The sequence below is a fragment of the Columba livia genome, chromosome 11 (assembly GCF_036013475.1).
Source record: "Columba livia isolate bColLiv1 breed racing homer chromosome 11, bColLiv1.pat.W.v2, whole genome shotgun sequence".
Taxonomy (NCBI): Eukaryota; Metazoa; Chordata; class Aves; order Columbiformes; family Columbidae; genus Columba; species Columba livia.
The window spans coordinates 11,793,185-11,812,500 of record NC_088612.1 but is presented as its reverse complement, the minus strand read 5'-3'; the positions used below and the strand labels follow the sequence as shown (position 1 = coordinate 11,812,500).

Here is a 19,316-nt window from a genome sequence, read left to right as displayed (position 1 = left end):
GCCAGGTCGATTTAAGATCTTTTCCACAGTTGACTGATTCTTTATCACTGACAGAATGTCACTTTTGGTGGGTTTCTTATTAAGCTCAAAGTCTGATGCAACTTCCGCCAACTTCTTACAGTTTATTGTAGCCAGTGGTACAGCGTAGTCCTTGAGAAGCTTTTCTGTATGTTCCAAAAAAAAGACGATGCTCTCCCAGGATGAACAATAACGTTGCTTGAATGCCAGAAAGCCTGGAGCTTTCTGGTCTATTGTGCCATGGTGAACATCAACATCGCAATCAAAACACGGACCCTGTAAGGACTGACATGGAAACATTTGTGGGGGCTGTGAGAAGAAAATAGCCACAGATTAAGAGTAATTGCCATTGATTGTAAATGAGTGGTCAAGACACACTACTGTCTTACTATTTATCACTTAACTGTGGAAATTAATGCATCTGAAATACACTCATACTGATTTACACATCAAAACCACAAAGTCTAGTCTGGCTTTACCATAACACCCATTGCTGTACAAAGACCTCAGAGGTCATGCAACATGATGAGCGTTTTGATGGAAATACACTAATTCCACAGAGGAACTACGCTTGATTCACCAACTTTTAAAATGAGGCTCTACAGTGATTCACTGGTCTACAGTCAGAAAGTAACTGCAATCACGTTCTTCCACTGAGACGACCTCCACTTTTCCCAGAAGAACAGGTTACATCCTTCCATATCAATGCAAACAGGGTAAAACCTAGAACAGAAATGTTCCTGCCTCTCCACAGAACTCTGTATTTACTAGTAACTTCAGCCACCAACTCATTAGCTCAGATGTTCAATCCAAGTGCAATATTTTAAAACTATTTTAGGTAATAATTTTTATTTACATTAATAACTCCTTGACCGCCATTTCTCAAGCTCGCTTTATTTTTGATTTTCAGATCTCTTCTTTCACTTTCATATCTCCTCAATGGCATAAAAGTCAAAAAGTCTGTAATGATCAAGAAAAGCTCCAGACAGCTTGCTATGGAACACAATAATTAGCCATAAAAAGAATGAAATGTCCCTTTTGCATGGAGATCAAGAATAAACAGCAAGCATTAAGCAGTCAAGGTCAAACTCCCCTATAGTCTTCTGTAAATACAAAGGGAAACACTACATTTGCTTAACTGCAGTGAGGGAGATTTAGATGAGACATTAAAAAACTCTTTTGTAACAGTAAAGATAGTTAGTTAAGCACTGGAACAGATGGCCTAGGGAGACTGCAGAGTTGCTGTCACCGAAAGTTTTCAGAACAGGTTAGAAAAACATCTGTCCGCAATATTACATGTTCAGGTAATTCTGCCTGGAGCTCTAGATAACCTCGTAACATCCTTTCTAGAGTTATTTTCTAAGATTCTGTGGAAAAGCAAACAAATTTAGGGAGAATACTTGAGAAAGCAGAAACTGGCACTATATGAAGTATTTCCTACTTCAATATTTACTATTTACTGGCTTTGGTTCAAATCCTCCTGTAACAATTCAGTGATTTACTTCCTAAACCATCTCTGGTAAAGACAGTATTAAAAATGTGAATAAAAAGCTTGTTATCCTCACTGTCTACATACCTGTGTCTGAGAGGGAATCTGAAGCTCAGATTCCAGCTGTTGAGCTGGATACATCCGCACTGGCTTTGATTTTCTTGCTGAAACCACGGAGCTGCTGGATGGCAGTGGTGCAATGCTACCTTTACCAGAGGAATATTTGCCAGAAATTGCTTCCTTCGGGTTCGGGAAGGTGACGCTGTCTGGATTCTCAGGGTCCACCCTACTTCTAATCTCTCCTGTACCAAAGAAAAATATTGATCACAGGTTTCATTGTTAAGAGAAATGCAACAACAGCATCAAATTGATGTTCTGCCCTCTACAAGCAGGTACTGGCATGCTCTGGTTTGCTCTCATGTCTACGCAGGTTGCAATTTTCAGGAGTTATCACCAAAAAACACTGAGGAATGCTGCTAGGTGGCCATAAGTCGAAACATGCTAGAAGAGGTTGCTGTTGCGAAGACTGAGATTACGCTATAGGAAAATGTATCACAGTTTTAATCTATAATGTGCTGAAGTTTGTAATATGCCAGCCAACAGTACACCCAGGATAACAATGTCAAAATATGAGCACTTACACTGCAATTTATTCCATAGATAGTTTTCGTTTTCAGCCACCTCTTTTCATTAGGAGAACTTCTCAAATTTATAGGATTGTTACTGAGCTCACTGCTAATTTTGCTTATGCTCCTTTCTATGCTGATGTCATTTGCCACAAGTGACTGCGGCAGCCACAGTTTTGAGTACAATTTGTGACAGATAAAAATATCATATCCCAGAGTATATTAATTTATTAGGAGTCATTGATTTAACAACACTGGCAAAACAGATGCCCCATCAGCTGTTGTAAGCCTTGTAAGCCATGATTTACAGAAACATTGGTTTTACGCTAACACCAATGGTCAGATCTTCAGATTCAGGTGCTTTGAATTTAAAACATGCAGGCAGGAACCTACTAGAATTTCAGAAATGAGCAGGGACCAAATCCTCACCAGGATTAAGAAATCTACTTCCCGTTCCATGGCAAGATGTAGGATGCTAGTGTGCACCTTTATGCACTAAGCATTTTTAAGAATTTGAGGGCTCATTGAACAGCAGCTTCCTTGTGAGATAAAACAAAGGCCTGAAAGTGAAGCTGGAGATGCAACTTTTGGTTGTTATCAATCCTTCGCACTCACCTAGAGCTGACTTTTGGACCTGCCTGTGAAATTCATGGAAAGGCACCGCTTTGGATACAAGAGGACATGTCTGGAGAGTTATCTTGGCTGCTGGAGGGACAAGCCTTTGTTCAGTTAGGCTCAGAATACCTACAAGAAAATGACATTATTGAACAATTCATATACATTCCAGCTATGAAAGAAAAATAATTAGTAATAGCAAAGAAAGAATTTAACAAAGGCAGATTTAAGTTCTTCCAATGCCAAATCAAAATTAGAAAAGCAGCAGTTTTATTGAAAGACTCTTGTTCTTCAATATTCAATATTTTACCTCCAAGGAAGGTGAACGTTGCCTACAAAAACTGACAAATTCATGAAACACATAGTAATGGTGCTGATGCTGAGAAGGAGTTATGTGCTTGTACAATGGTGATTTGATATACAGAACAGATGAGAATTAACTCTTGTAAACCAGAATGTAAACATGAATATGGACTGATTGTTAAAATAGTCAAGTGCATGTCTAGTTAAGACTGAATGGTTAATAACCAGACATCAATCATGATCACTTATTTAGTCATACAAGGATCCTCCATCACACACATTTCTTCTTTCCAGTAGCAACTGAACTCAGTGAATTACAAGATATTACGCTCAACATAATATGTGCTATGTCCTAATTTAGCTAAACATTAAGTAGCCTGAAGTTGATTTCCACTTTTTGCAACTTTTTAGATCGCAATTTGTACGAGAGTTTGGAGGTGCCAGAAAATTTGATTATCAGTTACCTGCTGCAAACAGCAGACAACACTGCTCATGTATTAATAGCATAGAGCTGGTGGCAACAGCACCCAGGTGGGCTTGTGTGACTCACCTTTTGTCACATCATCTTCTAACAGGGGTAAGGGAGAATCCACGTGAGGAGAGGCAGGCAAACGCCAGAGGCTGCTGACTGTGTGACCTTTCGCTGCCTTCTGACTACTCATCTAGGAAGAGAATCTTCTTTTAACAAAGAAATCCTGGATCTGCATAGACACACTTTTCTACTCCCGCAATAATAAATAATAAATATAATTTCTGCTATGAATAGTTTCATTAAGATTTAATAATGTAACAATACAAGCACTGCTTTTACTACTTATGAACATGCTATGGTATTGTCTACTATCATTACTTCAGTAATTTAAAATAGAGTTAATTAAATCCAATTGATGTCTTTTGACTTCTGCTATGCAAAATCAGTGTACTAGTTAATAAAGGAATCACAAGAAGTTTGATCAATTTTAATGAGTATGGTGTAAACATCGTATTTCTTAGCAGAACAGCCTTTGAATATATTAATATAAAATGCACACACAGGCAAGGCACCAGAAAGAAAACAGAATCCTTTCAAACATGTAAATAAATTTTTGCTGGGAAGAATACCAATGGAATTACAATACATAAAACTACTCACAAATCAGGGTAGTATCAAGGTAAATATCAAAGAATTCTGAAATTCCAGAGTTCCTCAAGGACAGAAGGGAATGACACAGCCTGGTAATGTGATGTGGAAACATGTGCCACGCTGGCTGTGCTAATACGAGGATTAAAGCTCCTTTCCTTCCTCAGTTAACCTGTGCTTGCCTGGAAACACAAACCTGCTGGTTCCAAGTGCCGGGAATTCAAGCAGTGACACACATAGGTGTGGAACAGTAATATTGTATCATGTGTCTTACTGTTCTACTTTCTATTGTATATATAGAGCATTGGATAGTGAAAAGAATATATTTACCACCTTATACTTCAGTATTATAAATACAAAGCACCTGTTATCATCTAATATTTTTTCTTCTCTCCAATATCTTAAGTATTTTCAAGTTGCTTTCTGACTATGAATATACATATTAATACTATTCCATTTGCAATGTGGGTTGTATTCAACTCCTAAAGAAACAGAGAGTTTGATATTCAGTGGGTTTAAAGCTTTACACCACATGCAACTGCAAGGCAAGTAACATCATCGAGATCTCTCACTTGGTGAGAGTGAACCACACCAGCAGAAGATAATAGTGTTTTCCCTTTCCCTTGCCTGGCTGATGCTAGAAAAATGGGACACAGATAATCTAGAGAGGACCCTGTCTGTCTGCATGTGATCTACAGGCCTCAGGCCCTGCATCCCTGCAACCAGGTTCCGGTTTGCTGTGAAGTCCCACTCGTGACTTCTGGGTGCCTGAGCTGCACCTGCTGGAGCCGCCAGCTCCACACACCCAGCTCTGCTGCTGGGTGACGCCAACTCCGCACCGAGCATTCCAGATTAGTTTTGTATATTTTGTGTATATTCTCTACTTATTAGTAGCATTAGTAAAACCCTTTAAAACCTTCCAACTTGAAGTGTAAGTCTCTCTTCCTTCTCTTTTATCTTCCCTATCATCTTTCAGATCTAAAAGAAAAGGGATGGCAGGAGGCAAGAGGGTAACAGGGAGCGTCTGTTTATTGGTTTATTGCTGCCTTGCCTTAAACCTTGACAGAAGCAAAAGGGAAAATTAACACTAGTCTGTCAAACCTCACTCTGCCAACAGACTTTTGGAAATATAGATAAAGGTTTATCAGTTTTAGCAGCTAAACTACCTAGGGACCAGGTGTGCTCTAATATATTAAAAAATAGTTAAAATATATACATAACATATAATCTAATACATATATTGCTCAAAACTTTCTCTGCAATTGCAACTCCACAACTTTACAGGTTTTCCAGTAACTTTCATGCTGGGCCCAGGCAACACAAGAAGGAAGCGACTACATTTGAATGAATGGGGTAAATAAGTGCCCAGGCACAAGTTTGAATATATCCTCAGTCTCCAGAAGCAGAAAGGTCCCTGGACAGACGTACTGGGTCTTTGAGCAAACAGGAAAGCCAGCAGGTGGACTGGAAAAGGAAAAGGAGCTGGGCACACCAGGGTTAGGAAGGAACATTGGGACGGCTGGACAAAGAGCTTGGCAGAGAATCGGCAGATAAAACGACAATATTTTCTGGAAGCAGTCACAGAAGATGATCGCAAGGAACAGAGGGACTGAGGCAAGATAAAAACGGGAAAAGGGGAAACTGGGAAAAGGAAGCAAACAGCTTCGTATGCAACGAGGCACATCTTCCTCACCTCAAGGTCCCATAGCCTCATCTATAGTCAGAAAATATCTCTGAAGCCCAGATAAATAAACATCCTGTGCTTTTGCAGGCAACGATCTGTTAGCAGTTACTCCACTAGTCTAATGATTAGAAATCCTTACATTGGAAGAAAATGTTTGAACCTTACTGATGAGCTATATGGAAAACAACCTAATGCCACTTGCTGGAATTTTTTTTAATTTGCTTTTAAAAAAATATATTTCATTATGAATGATAAACTGCTTTAAAAGAATAGTAAATACATACAATCAGAAAGCTAGGAAATATTGACAGACCTGCAAAGTAGAAATAATGGTATTTACCTCTTTTATAGAGCACATTGGGACTTCCTGGCTTAAAATAAGTATGTTTGAATGACTGATTATCATGCTCATGTACAGCTTTTAGTACAATAGGATCCAGGCCATGATTGGGATCTTTGAGCACTGTTGTGTCATAATTAGTGAATAACATCAACCATTAACTCCATAGAAAGGGACAGGCAATTCTAAAGAACTGCTTATAAACCTAATAGGTAAATGAGATAGATCAGAATAAACTATTATGATTTTTCCTCCTAATTTGTATAATAACACTGTCCACAAGAGACATTAGGGAGATAGAAAAATATATACGCTTTATCATAATAGAGAAACTTTCAGACAAATCATAGGCAATCATTTCAGTTGTGGCCATTATGAAGCATTACGCTTTAAGGGATCTAGATGTATGAATCTTCATGTCCTTGTGTTCCAAGAAAATAGCAATAAGCATATAACAAAGATTAACTTTATACCAGCTGGCATATAAGTGGCTCGATACTGAGAAAAGGGAATAATAAATCACACTTTCCTACTCACTCACATCCCCAGCAGTTTGTTGAGGACAAAACAAAAATTTATAAAAAGGAAGAAATTTAATTAAACAGTGACTCTTTTTTCAGTCTATTGTTATTGTATCAGTAAAGCAGCACAGCCTTTACTATTGGTCAGTTTTATCCTAGTTTACATCCCAGGAGTTTTGTTATAATAAACAACATTATGAAACATATCTATTTCATTTGTTTGCATAGAGATGTAATAAGCTACAAAGAAAAGCAATTCAAGCAGAGTGTACAAGTTCAAAAGCAGCCTAGAGGGTTTTTGTTTGTTTGTTTGTTTTTTAATTGGAGATAGATATTTAATTCTTCTTTGCTGTATCCTTCAGTTGCTATAAAGTCCATGGCAGGTGTCCTGATAAAATAAGGACAGATGCAACTGTAATGTAATTTACTCAATTAAAATAATAAGACCTTAAAACCAATAAGTATTATTAAGTACCACAAGAAAAAGTTTTACTTTTTGCATCATTATGTAGCTTTATTACCACTATTCAGTGATTTAACTTAAAAAGATAATTAAATATTGCATGTTTTCTAAAGGTTTTCCATAGACTTCCATCTGCTTACATCAGCACAATTCAAAACCTTTCCTCACACCTCCAGCTTTTACAGCATAAATATAAAATCTAGGGAATTGCACACCACATATTGCAGAACTGGCAGCTCCTAATTCGCATTTTAATGTTTGCAGGGTAGACAGACCCAAACCAGCACGGAAGCAAAAGACAAACCCTACACCACACCAACCTGCGGCACCTCACCAGTTCCGCTCTGGCAGAACCCAAAAAAGCATCACTGCTGCCAGGTGATTGGAACCTCAAACATTTTCCTGCACAAATAGTGAAGTTCGTGATGAAGATTATGATTCAGCAAGTGCACTTTTCCGAAGTCAGCACCCAGCCTGCTTCATCAGGGGTGCTTTGAAAGGCCAGGTTTATAGGGCTGGAAGGGAGTGCTTGATTTGCAGTGCACACTGAGGCTCACTTGACTGATAATATGCTTGGAGTGTGCTGAAAAACTATGTTTTTCATTTCAAGCGCTTCTGAGTGTAATTAACCTGGGACACGAGAAAAACAATTCTATTACCCTTTCTAAAGTGTTTTTCCCCTGTGGATAAACCTCTCCCACTTGATTTTTTTCTTCATCTTAAATAGGGCACTTGTTGTAACACCACAGGGATTTTCCAATTAGTTCTCTATTTGTTTTCTTTTTACCTAGACAGCAATATTTAACTAGAACAATTAATTTTTCTAAAAATGTTTATAAATCTGTTTTCCCCCCAGTAAAGGAACAGAGACCAGTATTAAATACAGAGAAAAGATTACTATTATCGAGCATCAAAACTACAATTTATCAACCAGGAAGATTAGATAGATGAGATTTGGTAAGTAAATAACAGCAAACAACAGAGCTTGATAGTAATGGCGGAAAAAGTATATAACACAGTAATCTATCATTTCATTATTATCTTCTCCAAATTGCCATCTACTTTAATATATTTTATTAAAGAAGTTCCAATGAAGATTTGGTGTAAACAGCTCATAATCCCTACAAAAGGAAGTAGGAAACACAGCAAAATAAAATCAATGGAACTAAAATCAGTTTTCAATGTGCTCAGAAAAGTGGCAGGAAAGAACTTGTAGAAGACAAGTCTAACTGCAAGAAATATGAACTCTGTTGAACTGTCTGCTCACACATAAAAAGTATAAGATCAACAAGCACAAACTATTCAAAAGATGAAGGAGGATAGGAAGGATAGCAAGTCATCAAACTTGATAAATCGTATGTTCATCATTGGTCTCAAAAGAAGAAAAAAGCACACAGAACTGGGTATATTAATGACTGCTTCCTGTTTAAACACGTAAGACAAAACGAGATGCAAGTAGAAAGAAACTTCTGGCTAATAAAAAATGACATCATTAAGTACATTCATAACTATCATTAAAAAAGCAGCTGGTTATGAGCAGAATCAAGTCAATTTTAGTGCAAAAGGGCAGATGACTCAGGCTACCTTAGGGGTAAACCAGATCAGTTTTCAAACTGGCTGATCCTGATGAAGTACCCTCTAGGATACTAAAGAACTGTGTAAAGCAATCTCAGAACTGCTGGTGGGATGCCTGCAGAATGGAAAATAGCATAGCGCCTATCTTAGAAAGGGGTAAAGGATCTGCTGAGGAATTCTAGCCTTATTGATTTAACTACAATTCTTGGAAAACTTCTTAAATAACCAAACTAGCTAATTATAAACATCTGGAAATTTAACCTGTCAAGATCAAATTTGTCAGACCAATCTTATATTTTTCTACAACAGGTTAGTAAGCATTGTGAATAGGGGAGAAAAAGTAATTACTGCTTAACCTGACTTCAGCAAGGCTTTTGAAGGTACCTGGTGATGGTATTATATGAGCAAGCTAAGAAAGGAGGGTTTAGTTAAACTTGCTTTAAGAGAGATGCAAAGCTGCTTTGATAACTAATTAAAAAAGAATGCCTGCGTTAGTATGGCAGGGTGCTGAGAGGGTTTGGTGGGTCTGTCCCCTAAGTGTTACAAATCAACAGAGCCTGTTGTTCACGCAGGAGAAGGAAAAGGTATCAAAGTTTTAAGCAATGGGAGAAAATCAGTTCAGGTTGTAAAAAAAACCCAAATGGAGCAAAGACAGAAATGTGATGTGATTTTCACTCTTTGGTCTCAATCACAGAATCATAGAAATAATAGAAATGTTGATTAGAAGTGATCTCTGTAGGACATAAAGTCTAATTGTGAGTCTACTACCCACAATAGATCAGGTCAGCTTTGGTTTTATCTAGATGAGAATTACTGTAGGACTTCATTTCATAGTTTCCCAGCTTACAGTCTAAACAGATGTATTTTTTTTCTGTCTTGATGTACTTGCACAGCAAAACAAGGAGGCAGTATCAAAGAACAATTCCACTTACACTTCCATCATCTATCAGTTCCTATCAGGAAATATAATCTTGTTCTAACATCTGAGCCAAAAAAATCTTAGTTATACACAGTAAACAAAATATTTAATTCTGGTTTCAAGTAACCTGATTTTGGTCCTCCAAGTCTAAGAACCAGCACAGGGAATTCACTGCAGAAATACCAAATGCCAAGTAAGGGACAGATCCTCACCACTGTCAGTGGAACTATTCTAAAGTCACGTGAGTCAAATTCGTAACAGTGTCTGTAAGAGACTTAAAACACGAACAATTTTAACGACCGGTTGGCTTTTTATCCAAGGAGATTGCAGAGTAGGAAAACTGTATAGAAAATTATAATTTGCCCTTCTCATTCTGATTTACACAGTCTAGCATTTCATCTAATGATTAATACAGTTTCCCTCACATGTAATACTAAGATATTGATACATATTTCCCTCAAATCTTGTTTATGTGCAGAAAATAAAGTCAAACTGATATGGAAAGCCCAGCATTGAACGTTCAATATGGAGCAACTATGCATCTTCAACAACAGGTTTTATATGTAACTCTTACCTACTTTAAACTCTTAAAGTAACCAGAGACGGCTCTGATCTGTCATTATTCCATGTACTTGGAAAAATCAACCATTGCTCCTTTTATGGCCTACTGCTGGCTCTCAGAAATTTGCATCTCTCAAAATTCTGCCATAACAGGTGCAAAAGAGAATAGATGGAGAACTTGGGTGAATCCCACATCTGCTTTTTGAAAAAGGCAACGGAAGCAGAAGGAAGCAAGAAAAATAATTGCCGACTCGAACTACAATACATTTTACTTGTGGGCAAAGGGCCAGCTTACGTGGAACAGAATATGCAGGACCAACTTATTGGAATTCAGGGGTGGGCTTCCATTCTTGTCCAGAGACAGCTGTAAACCAGCAGCCCATAGCATCCCAATCAGGCATCGAGTTTTGTCAGGGAATGCTGATATATACAGAAACAGCTTCTGCAGCTTCGGCTGCACCCCTGCCTTGCAACGTGACAGTCAAACTCCAATTCCAGATGACAAGAACTGGATAAAAACTTAAAACAAATGGTGACCTTTCCAAAGATTAATTTGTTTACCAACAAAATGTTCTCTGTTTGTCATCTGAGATGGGGGTGACCTTCACATTCCCATTTCTAGGTTGAAAGGATGCTGACTATCGTCATCTGTTAACTCTCTCTCACAAATTATTTCTTTTTTATTTTTAGTGACAAGAAGATTTTATTAATTCATTCTGCTGGTTATTACCATTACATACCATAATACAAATGCAACAAGCTTATTTTGAATTACTGTAGTGTAACACCAATTTAAGTCCCATTCTGCTACCACTGCCAGATTATGTTTTGATGGTAATTAGAGCCATATGCATCAGTTTAAAACACAATCAGGGTTTGAGGACCACAAGACCTGTTCTTTTTGTACCACTTCTACTCACTTAAATGAAAATAATTGCCATGCTTTGCCTTACTTTATAATTTTGGAAACAAACAGACTTTCAGCGACAAACATTAGTGACTAGCATCATGCAAATACTGAAAAAAAAAAAAGAATAACTGAGCATATGATTCGAATGGTTGTGCTCAAAAAAGTTAGCTAAAAAAAAAATACACCACAGCACAGAATCACTGCCATCACCATTAGAGACAGACTATATAAGATGCAACTCATAAAGGCTAGAAATCATCACCATATTAAATTCTACCTCATGAATAAATTAAAAGGTTCCTAAGTTTACAGTATAATATACATTTATAAGAAAACAAGGACCGAAAAGTGCAAGTATAATTCCATAAAAGAACAGCAGTACTATGAAAATGAAAAGTATAGTTGTGAATCTTTTCTACATTGCAGCAGTTTGTCAGAATTATTTTTGCTGCAATTCAGATTACCATTTGTTCTGCTAGATACTCCATAGGAAGTATACATATTTAATAATTATCTACTCGTAATTTTTCATTTGTTATCCAGATATAGGCTACAAAATAAAGTGATGGCCAGTCTGCCCATGGTGTTTCAAATAGAATTAGAATCCTCATTTTAAGATAATTACAGAACTTTACAAAGGATGAAGCATTAGTGTTCATCAGGACCCAAAAAGTACAAAACGGCAATAGTTAATTGTTCTTAGTTTCTGAAATAAAATCCAGCGTCAGCAGTTTTACAATACCAAAAGAGCAAGAAAAGACGACATTTTACACAAAACAATGAGATCCTTACTAATAATTTTTCAAACTACTCAAATGGCAAGATAATAAAAAGTCCATGTAGATTTGTGCTTGACCTATCTAGTCACCTCAAAACCTGTGAGTTTTTAATCTCATCACTTTTTTAAATGCTCAGGTCTCCTTGAAAACTCAGATGCTGACAACTCATGGAAAAGAACCCAAAAACCTGAATACAGTTAAGCAAGCAATTAGTTTTTAATTTACTTCCATGAGAATCTTTTGCCACTGACTTTTTTGGGGGAGATAATCTTTGACCTCCCGTACATATGTAGGGCACGTACATGGGTATATGTTTGTGTGCCCACGTGTGTGCGTACAAATATTGCCCTCTAATGGCTGAATAGCAAAAACAGGGTAGGTAGCACCTAACTTAATTCTTGTAGCTACTTTCAATGATTTTTTTTCCAAAACTAAAGACCATATAATTTTAGACCTGCAACTATAAATCAATTGATTTTAGTTACTATTGGTGATCTCTAACTATAATTCCTCTAAGTGCTAGTGTAGATCACATTCAACAAAAATGCCTGAATTCACAGTCTCAGTAGTGGATTTTACAAATCTAACTGCAAAATTTTACCCCCAGTGAGACTAGAACATTTCAAAACACAGATTGTGTTGTGGGATTCAAAAACTTCTGAAAAGCATTGACTTCAGTAAACGCTGTAGAATAAATTAGAGATAGGAAATACCTACTTGCTTTTCCAGCCCATCTCCCTGTCATAAATCGTTCCTTGGCAACTGTAAATATGTATCAGAGAGCTTGACTAATTTACACTAAACGTTTGTAATTTAAGCCAACATTAAGAAGTTTTCTCAGCTCAGTGTATGTTTCAGTGAGGGTGGTAAAACACATGGCTCTCTGCAGTAGTATAATATTCCTCTCTGTGAGTGTTTTAGAGTGGTTCTAAAAAGCTATTAGCCATGATGTTTTTTTCTAATTAACTCTATATCACAGGGTTAGACAAATCACCTCTTAGCCTGGGCAACAGCTTTCAAAAATCATTTTTTATAAGTGGCAGCTTACAACCGTGCCATTCACAGATTCTGTTTATGTTTCAAACCAAATAGGCTAGAATGTCTCTTCTAGCACTGGGCTTGCTGCACAATGCTTCTGTTACATAAATTACATTGTAGAAGAGCACCCTTGTGGGAGACCATTGGGCATATTCTTTCATGTGGACCAAAACGCTGTGCTAAATTTGTAAACGTAATTGATCTTTGGAGGGATGCCTATGCCCATTAAATTTTTTTCAAAGCATCCTTTGCAGAAAATGTCATCTTCATGTTCATTTGTTTATTTAAGAGGAGCATCAGTTGCAGAACACAAATTTGGAAGAATTAAGATGTAATCTTAGACTTTGAACATTCTCAGACCAGAAAGAACACAGAAGGGATGGACAGTAGTCAGGCAGCACTTCCGGGAGTTTTGCGGAAGTGCACAGTCAATAATTGTTTTATCTCAGTAGACAATTGTTTTGTACTATGGAAAACAGCTTGACTAGAAAGAAGAAAAAGGCCACACTTCAGAATATCCTGTAGCTGGACAGTGAGGGCACTTGGGATCTACAAGACATGGAAAGAAAGGGTCTGAATCTGTCTCTCATATTCCAAAGTAAGTGCTCTCAGCATGGAGCTAAGAAGTAGAACCTGACATTTCCTTCAAACCAGCTCAGAAAAGATGTAAATGACATCTAAATTCACATAGTCACTCTAGGCTTCTGATTCTCTTCCAGTATCACCCCTATTTTTTTTGGTTCGGTGACACTGATTTGGGGTCAGTGCCAGCAACCCTGTGGCAGGATTTTTTTTTCAGCCAATCAAAAAGAACATCAAAACAAAGTACAAGCATTTTTCACACATTCCTAACATTCCTGTTATCGTTTGAAAATTGATGTATTATTGTCTTTTTAAGAAATGACCATAGAATGAACAACTGGCAGCTCATTCTTTTCAGCAAAATCCCTTTTACTTCTTCCGTTGATCTTTGGGTCACATCCTAAACTCCACGGGCTCCCGTTTGCTTATCTTCACTCCTTGATTTTACTGAGACTAATTACCATGCACTTTCCCATGTCTACTTATAGTTCTGCTGAATTGGGGTCTTGTTACCTAAACCTGTTATTGTTTCCCCAGTACTGTCACCCCAAATGTTTTGATTGTTACATACCAGTGTCAAAAAGTAGGAAATTATGAGGTACTTTCAGGTTTTTTTTTAATTTAGGTCTGATACGTATTAAATTTAATAGTGAAAAGTAATGCATATAGTAATACCAATAAGACAATATAAGTTACTTACAGGAGCAGATTTTTTCTTAGTTATAAGTGGCAGCCTGGTCTCACAATTCTGTTTATTTAAAACAGCTTTATTATTGATGTTCTCTAGGTCAAGCATAATTTTCATATCCATTTCCAGCTGATGCTGAAATATATAATATGCATAGTCTTACAATAATTGCACAGAAGTGTTTATAAGCAGGAATTAGCTAATATTCATAAATTTGCAAGATGATGATAAAAATTCATGTTATTTGGCTATCCACACAGAACTAGGCCAAAAATGAAGAACAGCCTTTTGATTAGACAGACGACTTCGCAAGGCATACAACTACTACCCACATATATGATTTGCCAAAATTTGTTCAATTACTTAAATTTTAAGCTCTGAAATTTCCAAATTTGTGCACCTTTGAGTTAAATGCTAAGTGGAAAGGACAATCAGGTTTGACTCGATTAACACAGGTAATTTGTGAATACCCTGTACCTGTGTTACATCAAATGTTTTATAAACATCCTATTATTGGGAGGGTGTTATATGCATGTTCCTCCCACGGATGATAATAAAATTCCAGTTTACCTCAGCCATGTTTGCCAGAGACTTTAATTCATGAATCATTGACCTGATGGACCAGAACAGCTTCTTTGAATCCGTTATGGCCCATTGACTCAATGCAGACAGAGCACTTGCTTATAAGTAAACGAGGAAATAAAAAATCCTTATAGTAATAAGAATTAGAACATAGCAGTTTCTTAATGTACTGTGTTATCTGCATGGAATCGATTCAACTATTTTGCTAATAAAAATATTATTATTTAAATCCCGATGGACAGAAAAGAGACTTTTCAAGTTTCTTCTTATTATAAGAAGTATCTAAAGCACATACTTTTCGATAAAAGCCAGAAGTGATGCCATATATTTTTACTAGAGTAGAGGTTTCTTAAGTTGAAGACATTTTGACTCATCCTAACACATGTTCTTTAGTTGACACCTGGATCTGAATCAAATGTAGTATCTCCCAATACTTTTATTGGAATAACATCACTAACTGGACTCTGCATCCAACAGGGTTTATTTATCAACCAATACCGAATATGGAATAATCCTCAAATGGCAGAGACTAACGTATCAGCAGAGAAGTCAACAGAGCCAAGGTCATTCAGAGAAGCTGGAAGCCTGGCAGCGTATGTGCTGAATTCCAGTTATGTGGATACAGGGATACAAAAAGCTCCCTTACATAGTAAGATCCAACTAAACATATTTCAAAAGAGTAACTCTCTGTTGATGCTTCTATTATGTAAACATAAACCAGAAATTTATGAGACTTCTGCTGTTTTAAAGGCAAAATATGCCATAAAAAGGTATAAGAATCATTAGAGGTATATTTGAATGATTAAACAATTCTATTACTTTGTGAGAGCACTAAAAACAGTTTAATTTATCTGCACAATATATTATATTCTTTTGATAGTAGTTACAAGCAGATGTATCAATGAGATGCTCATTTAGATTTGGGGTTGTAAGAATGTAAGTTATTATCCAAGCCAATTACTCTTTTACCTACATGGCTGCACAGAGACAGAAAGTTCAATTTTCATCTCATCAGTGATTTTGTGGTATTTATTTTATTACTATAACACACCACTGTACAGAAAGGAAACTGCTTGTGCTATTAAACAAGAATTGGGGGAAAATTGAGTATCTTCTCAATTAAAATAGGAGACGACTTACAATGCAGACTCCCCACTCAGATTGACGGTGTAATGATCAATGCTGGAGTGTCAGATTCCACACATGACAACAAGAATTGAAATACTTCATAAAAAAACTGATAAAAGTTATTTTGTCAGCTTAGATGTATGCTGACAGTTCTACATTTGCAGGAGTTGATGGTGTCAGGGGTCTCTTCCATCTTCCATTACCCAAAGTTCTCAATTTAAGCCACCCTGAACCATCTTGATGCAGAATAAAAAAATGATGACAATAGTGGGGAAATCGTGCATTATTACCAATATAATGCTCAATAAGAGAATTTAAAAAAAAAAAAAAGACAAAAGTTAAAGAACAAAGCTATACAAGCACCAGTTCAGGTGTTTTTAATTGAGCATGTTTTTTTTTTTTTAAAAAAAAAAAAGAACAAAACAACTTGAACTCATAAACATAGCAGTTATGGGTAACAATTGTCTTTTCACCCATTGCTATACAGAGGCTTTACAGATACTGCACAAGGCAGACACCTCTTTATGGTTCTCAAGCTTTATTAGAAGAAGAAATCCAACTACAAGACATAGTGGGGGGAAGAAAAACCACCCCAAATGGGGATAGTGCTTCACAATTCCCCTGTGAGCTGGATTTGCAGTGTCTTATCTGGCTGCTGGTATGACTCAGAAATACTGTATGTGTGAGTACACAATAATTTTAAGCCTATTCTGACACCTGTGGGCAAGCTATTTCCCATCTGACAAGTATTCCAGCAATGCAGATGTGAAAATAGCATCTGTGCTTATTTGACTCCAACCTTGTTTTATCCTGACTACTACAAACACAACTTATGCTCCATTTCCACTCTTATACAGTGTGCTAAGGACTGCAAAGCACGAAAATATTACTACGTGAATTATTAATTTCTCTCAGAACCCCTACGAGTTGAAATGTTGATTTCTTCAAGCCTATGTACTCAGAAACACTGTCTGCAAATGGAAAAGTACTCAGTTCACTAAGATTTCTTTTGAGTGGAAAGGAATTTTGGAAAACACAAAAATATGCTTAAAAAAAAACCCCAGAACTGTTTATAGCTACAAGTAAGGAAAAGAAAAGAAGTAAGGGATTGTAGGTGACAATTTCCCAGCTGGATTTCACAACTATTTAATAATAAAAGCTTTTTATGTTGGCATGCCAGGCATGTAGAACAGCTGGCAAAACAGCACTGTTTACCATTTTCTGTATAATGGGAAATTAGGGCTAGCTTTTGTGTCACCGGATACATATTTCTAAGTGGATGTCAGAGATATCAGAAACAAAAAGACAAAGTCAAGGTGGACAGAGCATGTGCTTTTCTGTAAATTAAGGTCATTGGTGTACATGAGGAGTTGAAAGACCACAGATAATACAGAGGTTACAAAGTAGCTGAACTCTGATAATTTTTCCTCACAATAAGTGGATTCATATAGGATAGGGTTGGAATATGACCTGGAAAAAAAAAATCCATCAATTCACGAGTAAGCAATGTTTTAATACTAGTTCATATTGGGACTTCTTTTCCAAAGCTAATCAGCAATATAAGTGTTAAGCTGCTCATCCTGGTTATATCACTTCAAGTAGCTTAAATCCCTACCTTCTGGTAATGGTGTTAAAACTACAGAGAACCTCTTCTTAAGGTTTTCCCTCGCTCAGAGGTTCCTTGAATTTAAACAGTAGTAACCCAAAATTGTAAAAACAGGTATTTTACAATTCAACTAATTACCTTCATTTGTTTTTAAAATATATTTGAGGAAACCACCTTGAATGCACCAGTCAAAATTCACATCTTATACTAAAACGGCAAAAATACTTCAGATACAAACATTTTAAGAAGGCTTTAAATGACTTTACAGGAATTTCATTCATAAAAACTGCAAAAAATTGGATTTCAAGGAGAAAAGCTACATTTATCAGAGAGGTGACCACCCTACCGAAACCTTTCCCACATCTGGCATGTCTTTCATGCAAAAACAAAAAAGGGAATCACTTTTAGTCTCAAATACCACAAACATTTGTATCTGTGCTCATGCTATTCCAAGATATAGTTCCATCTATTTTACACACATTACTTGCAGAATCACAGTTAAGCAGACGGTATTTGCAAGACTGGGACCTTAAAGCAAAACAAACATCTGGTTTCAGAACTCTAACAATATGCTTGGGGGCGGGGGGTGTGGAAATAAAGAATGGGATCAACTGGTAACCCACTAGACACCAGTCTACACATTTAACATGGTCTCTGGCAGAATAAGTAGTATCTTATTTCAGACCTGTGAACCTTGAGAAATGCGTAATGCAGTCACGGGCTCAACAGGTACTCGTGGTAGAATAAGCTGTTTCTGAGAAGCACCAAAATGAAGGCCCCTGATTTAGAAAGGAAAAAAAAAAAAAAAAGTGAGGTCTTCTAAAATTCCTTTGGTTTTACCTATTAAACCCATACTGCTTCCATCTGGTTGAATTCAAAAGACTGCATTTCTATTTAAATTTGCATTTAGTGGAAAAAAAAATAATCACAAGAGTTAGCAGAAGGTTGTAGTAGCTACTTAGAACTGCATTTACTTTTGTATTTTATTTAACTTAAAATTAAAGCAAAACAGCAAATGACCAAAATAACCTCATCTGGCCAATTTGCTTTACAGGATTCTGATACCACAGGTTTTCTGTCTTGCTGCTTACATTTGTCTCTGCAATAAAACAGCTGTTTCACTTACCATTTAGGGGACTCTTTTAAATGTACTTCTTTATTATCAGTAGAAGAAATAGTTAACACTTGTCTGTTTGTAGTATTTAAATAATTTTCTGTGTGTTTCTGTTAGAGATAAAAAATAATGTTTAGACAACTTGTTTAACTTATTTAACTCCATTAATTTAGCAATCCAGATCTTCAGTCGACTGAAAAGTTGATAGGCTTTGTGCTTCTGTTGGACCAAAGCAGATTTTGGCTAATGGGCACAAGATCTGTTAATTCTGATGATCCAAAAGGAAACCGTCATTCTGAATCGTGCTGTCAGGTGAATCCCATCATTGGTAATCAGGAAGGGATCTTGCAGAATGACAAATACATGGCCTCATGTGCTCTAATAAATTACTGACAGAGATGGCAAAAACTGAATCATCTTCTGGATCTGCTCTGTTTTACTTACTCTCAGCCCAAGTTCAGTTCTCTCAGTTACTGTTCCAAGGTCACTAATATCCACAGCTTCTACATTTCTTTCCAAGTTGATATTTTTCGCTTTAAGCTTGTGAAGGTCTTCTTGAACCTAAAAAGCAAGTTATGACAAAACATCATACCCATAACCAAAATACGTGGGATTATGCAGCAGGATTTGATCCAAATTAAATGCTTCCTAAATA

At 36.7% G+C, this 19,316-nt stretch overlaps 1 protein-coding gene across 12 annotated transcripts in view; it reads right to left on the bottom strand.

Moving 5' to 3' along the window:
• The window catches only part of IQCH (IQ motif containing H), an 82,182-nt gene that overhangs the window by 46,719 nt on the left and 16,147 nt on the right, over window positions 1–19,316 (bottom strand). For 3 of the 12 annotated variants that reach the window (XM_065076759.1, XM_065076761.1, XM_065076764.1), the window contains exons 2-9: window positions 19,106–19,222; window positions 18,674–18,771; window positions 18,233–18,326; window positions 14,244–14,366; window positions 3,602–3,713; window positions 2,749–2,877; window positions 1,595–1,809; window positions 1–327 (exon numbers count right to left, since the gene is read on the bottom strand). The exon at window positions 1–327 is cut by the window's left edge and continues 225 nt beyond it. In XM_065076759.1, the coding sequence (XP_064932831.1) occupies window positions 1–327; window positions 1,595–1,809; window positions 2,749–2,877; window positions 3,602–3,713; window positions 14,244–14,366; window positions 18,233–18,326; window positions 18,674–18,771; window positions 19,106–19,222 (1,215 nt within the window). The remainder of the gene's footprint in view (window positions 328–1,594; window positions 1,810–2,748; window positions 2,878–3,601; window positions 3,714–14,243; window positions 14,367–18,232; window positions 18,327–18,673; window positions 18,772–19,105; window positions 19,223–19,316) is intronic. The other 9 variants (XM_065076760.1, XM_065076762.1, XM_065076768.1 and 6 more) reach the window with 8 other exon arrangements.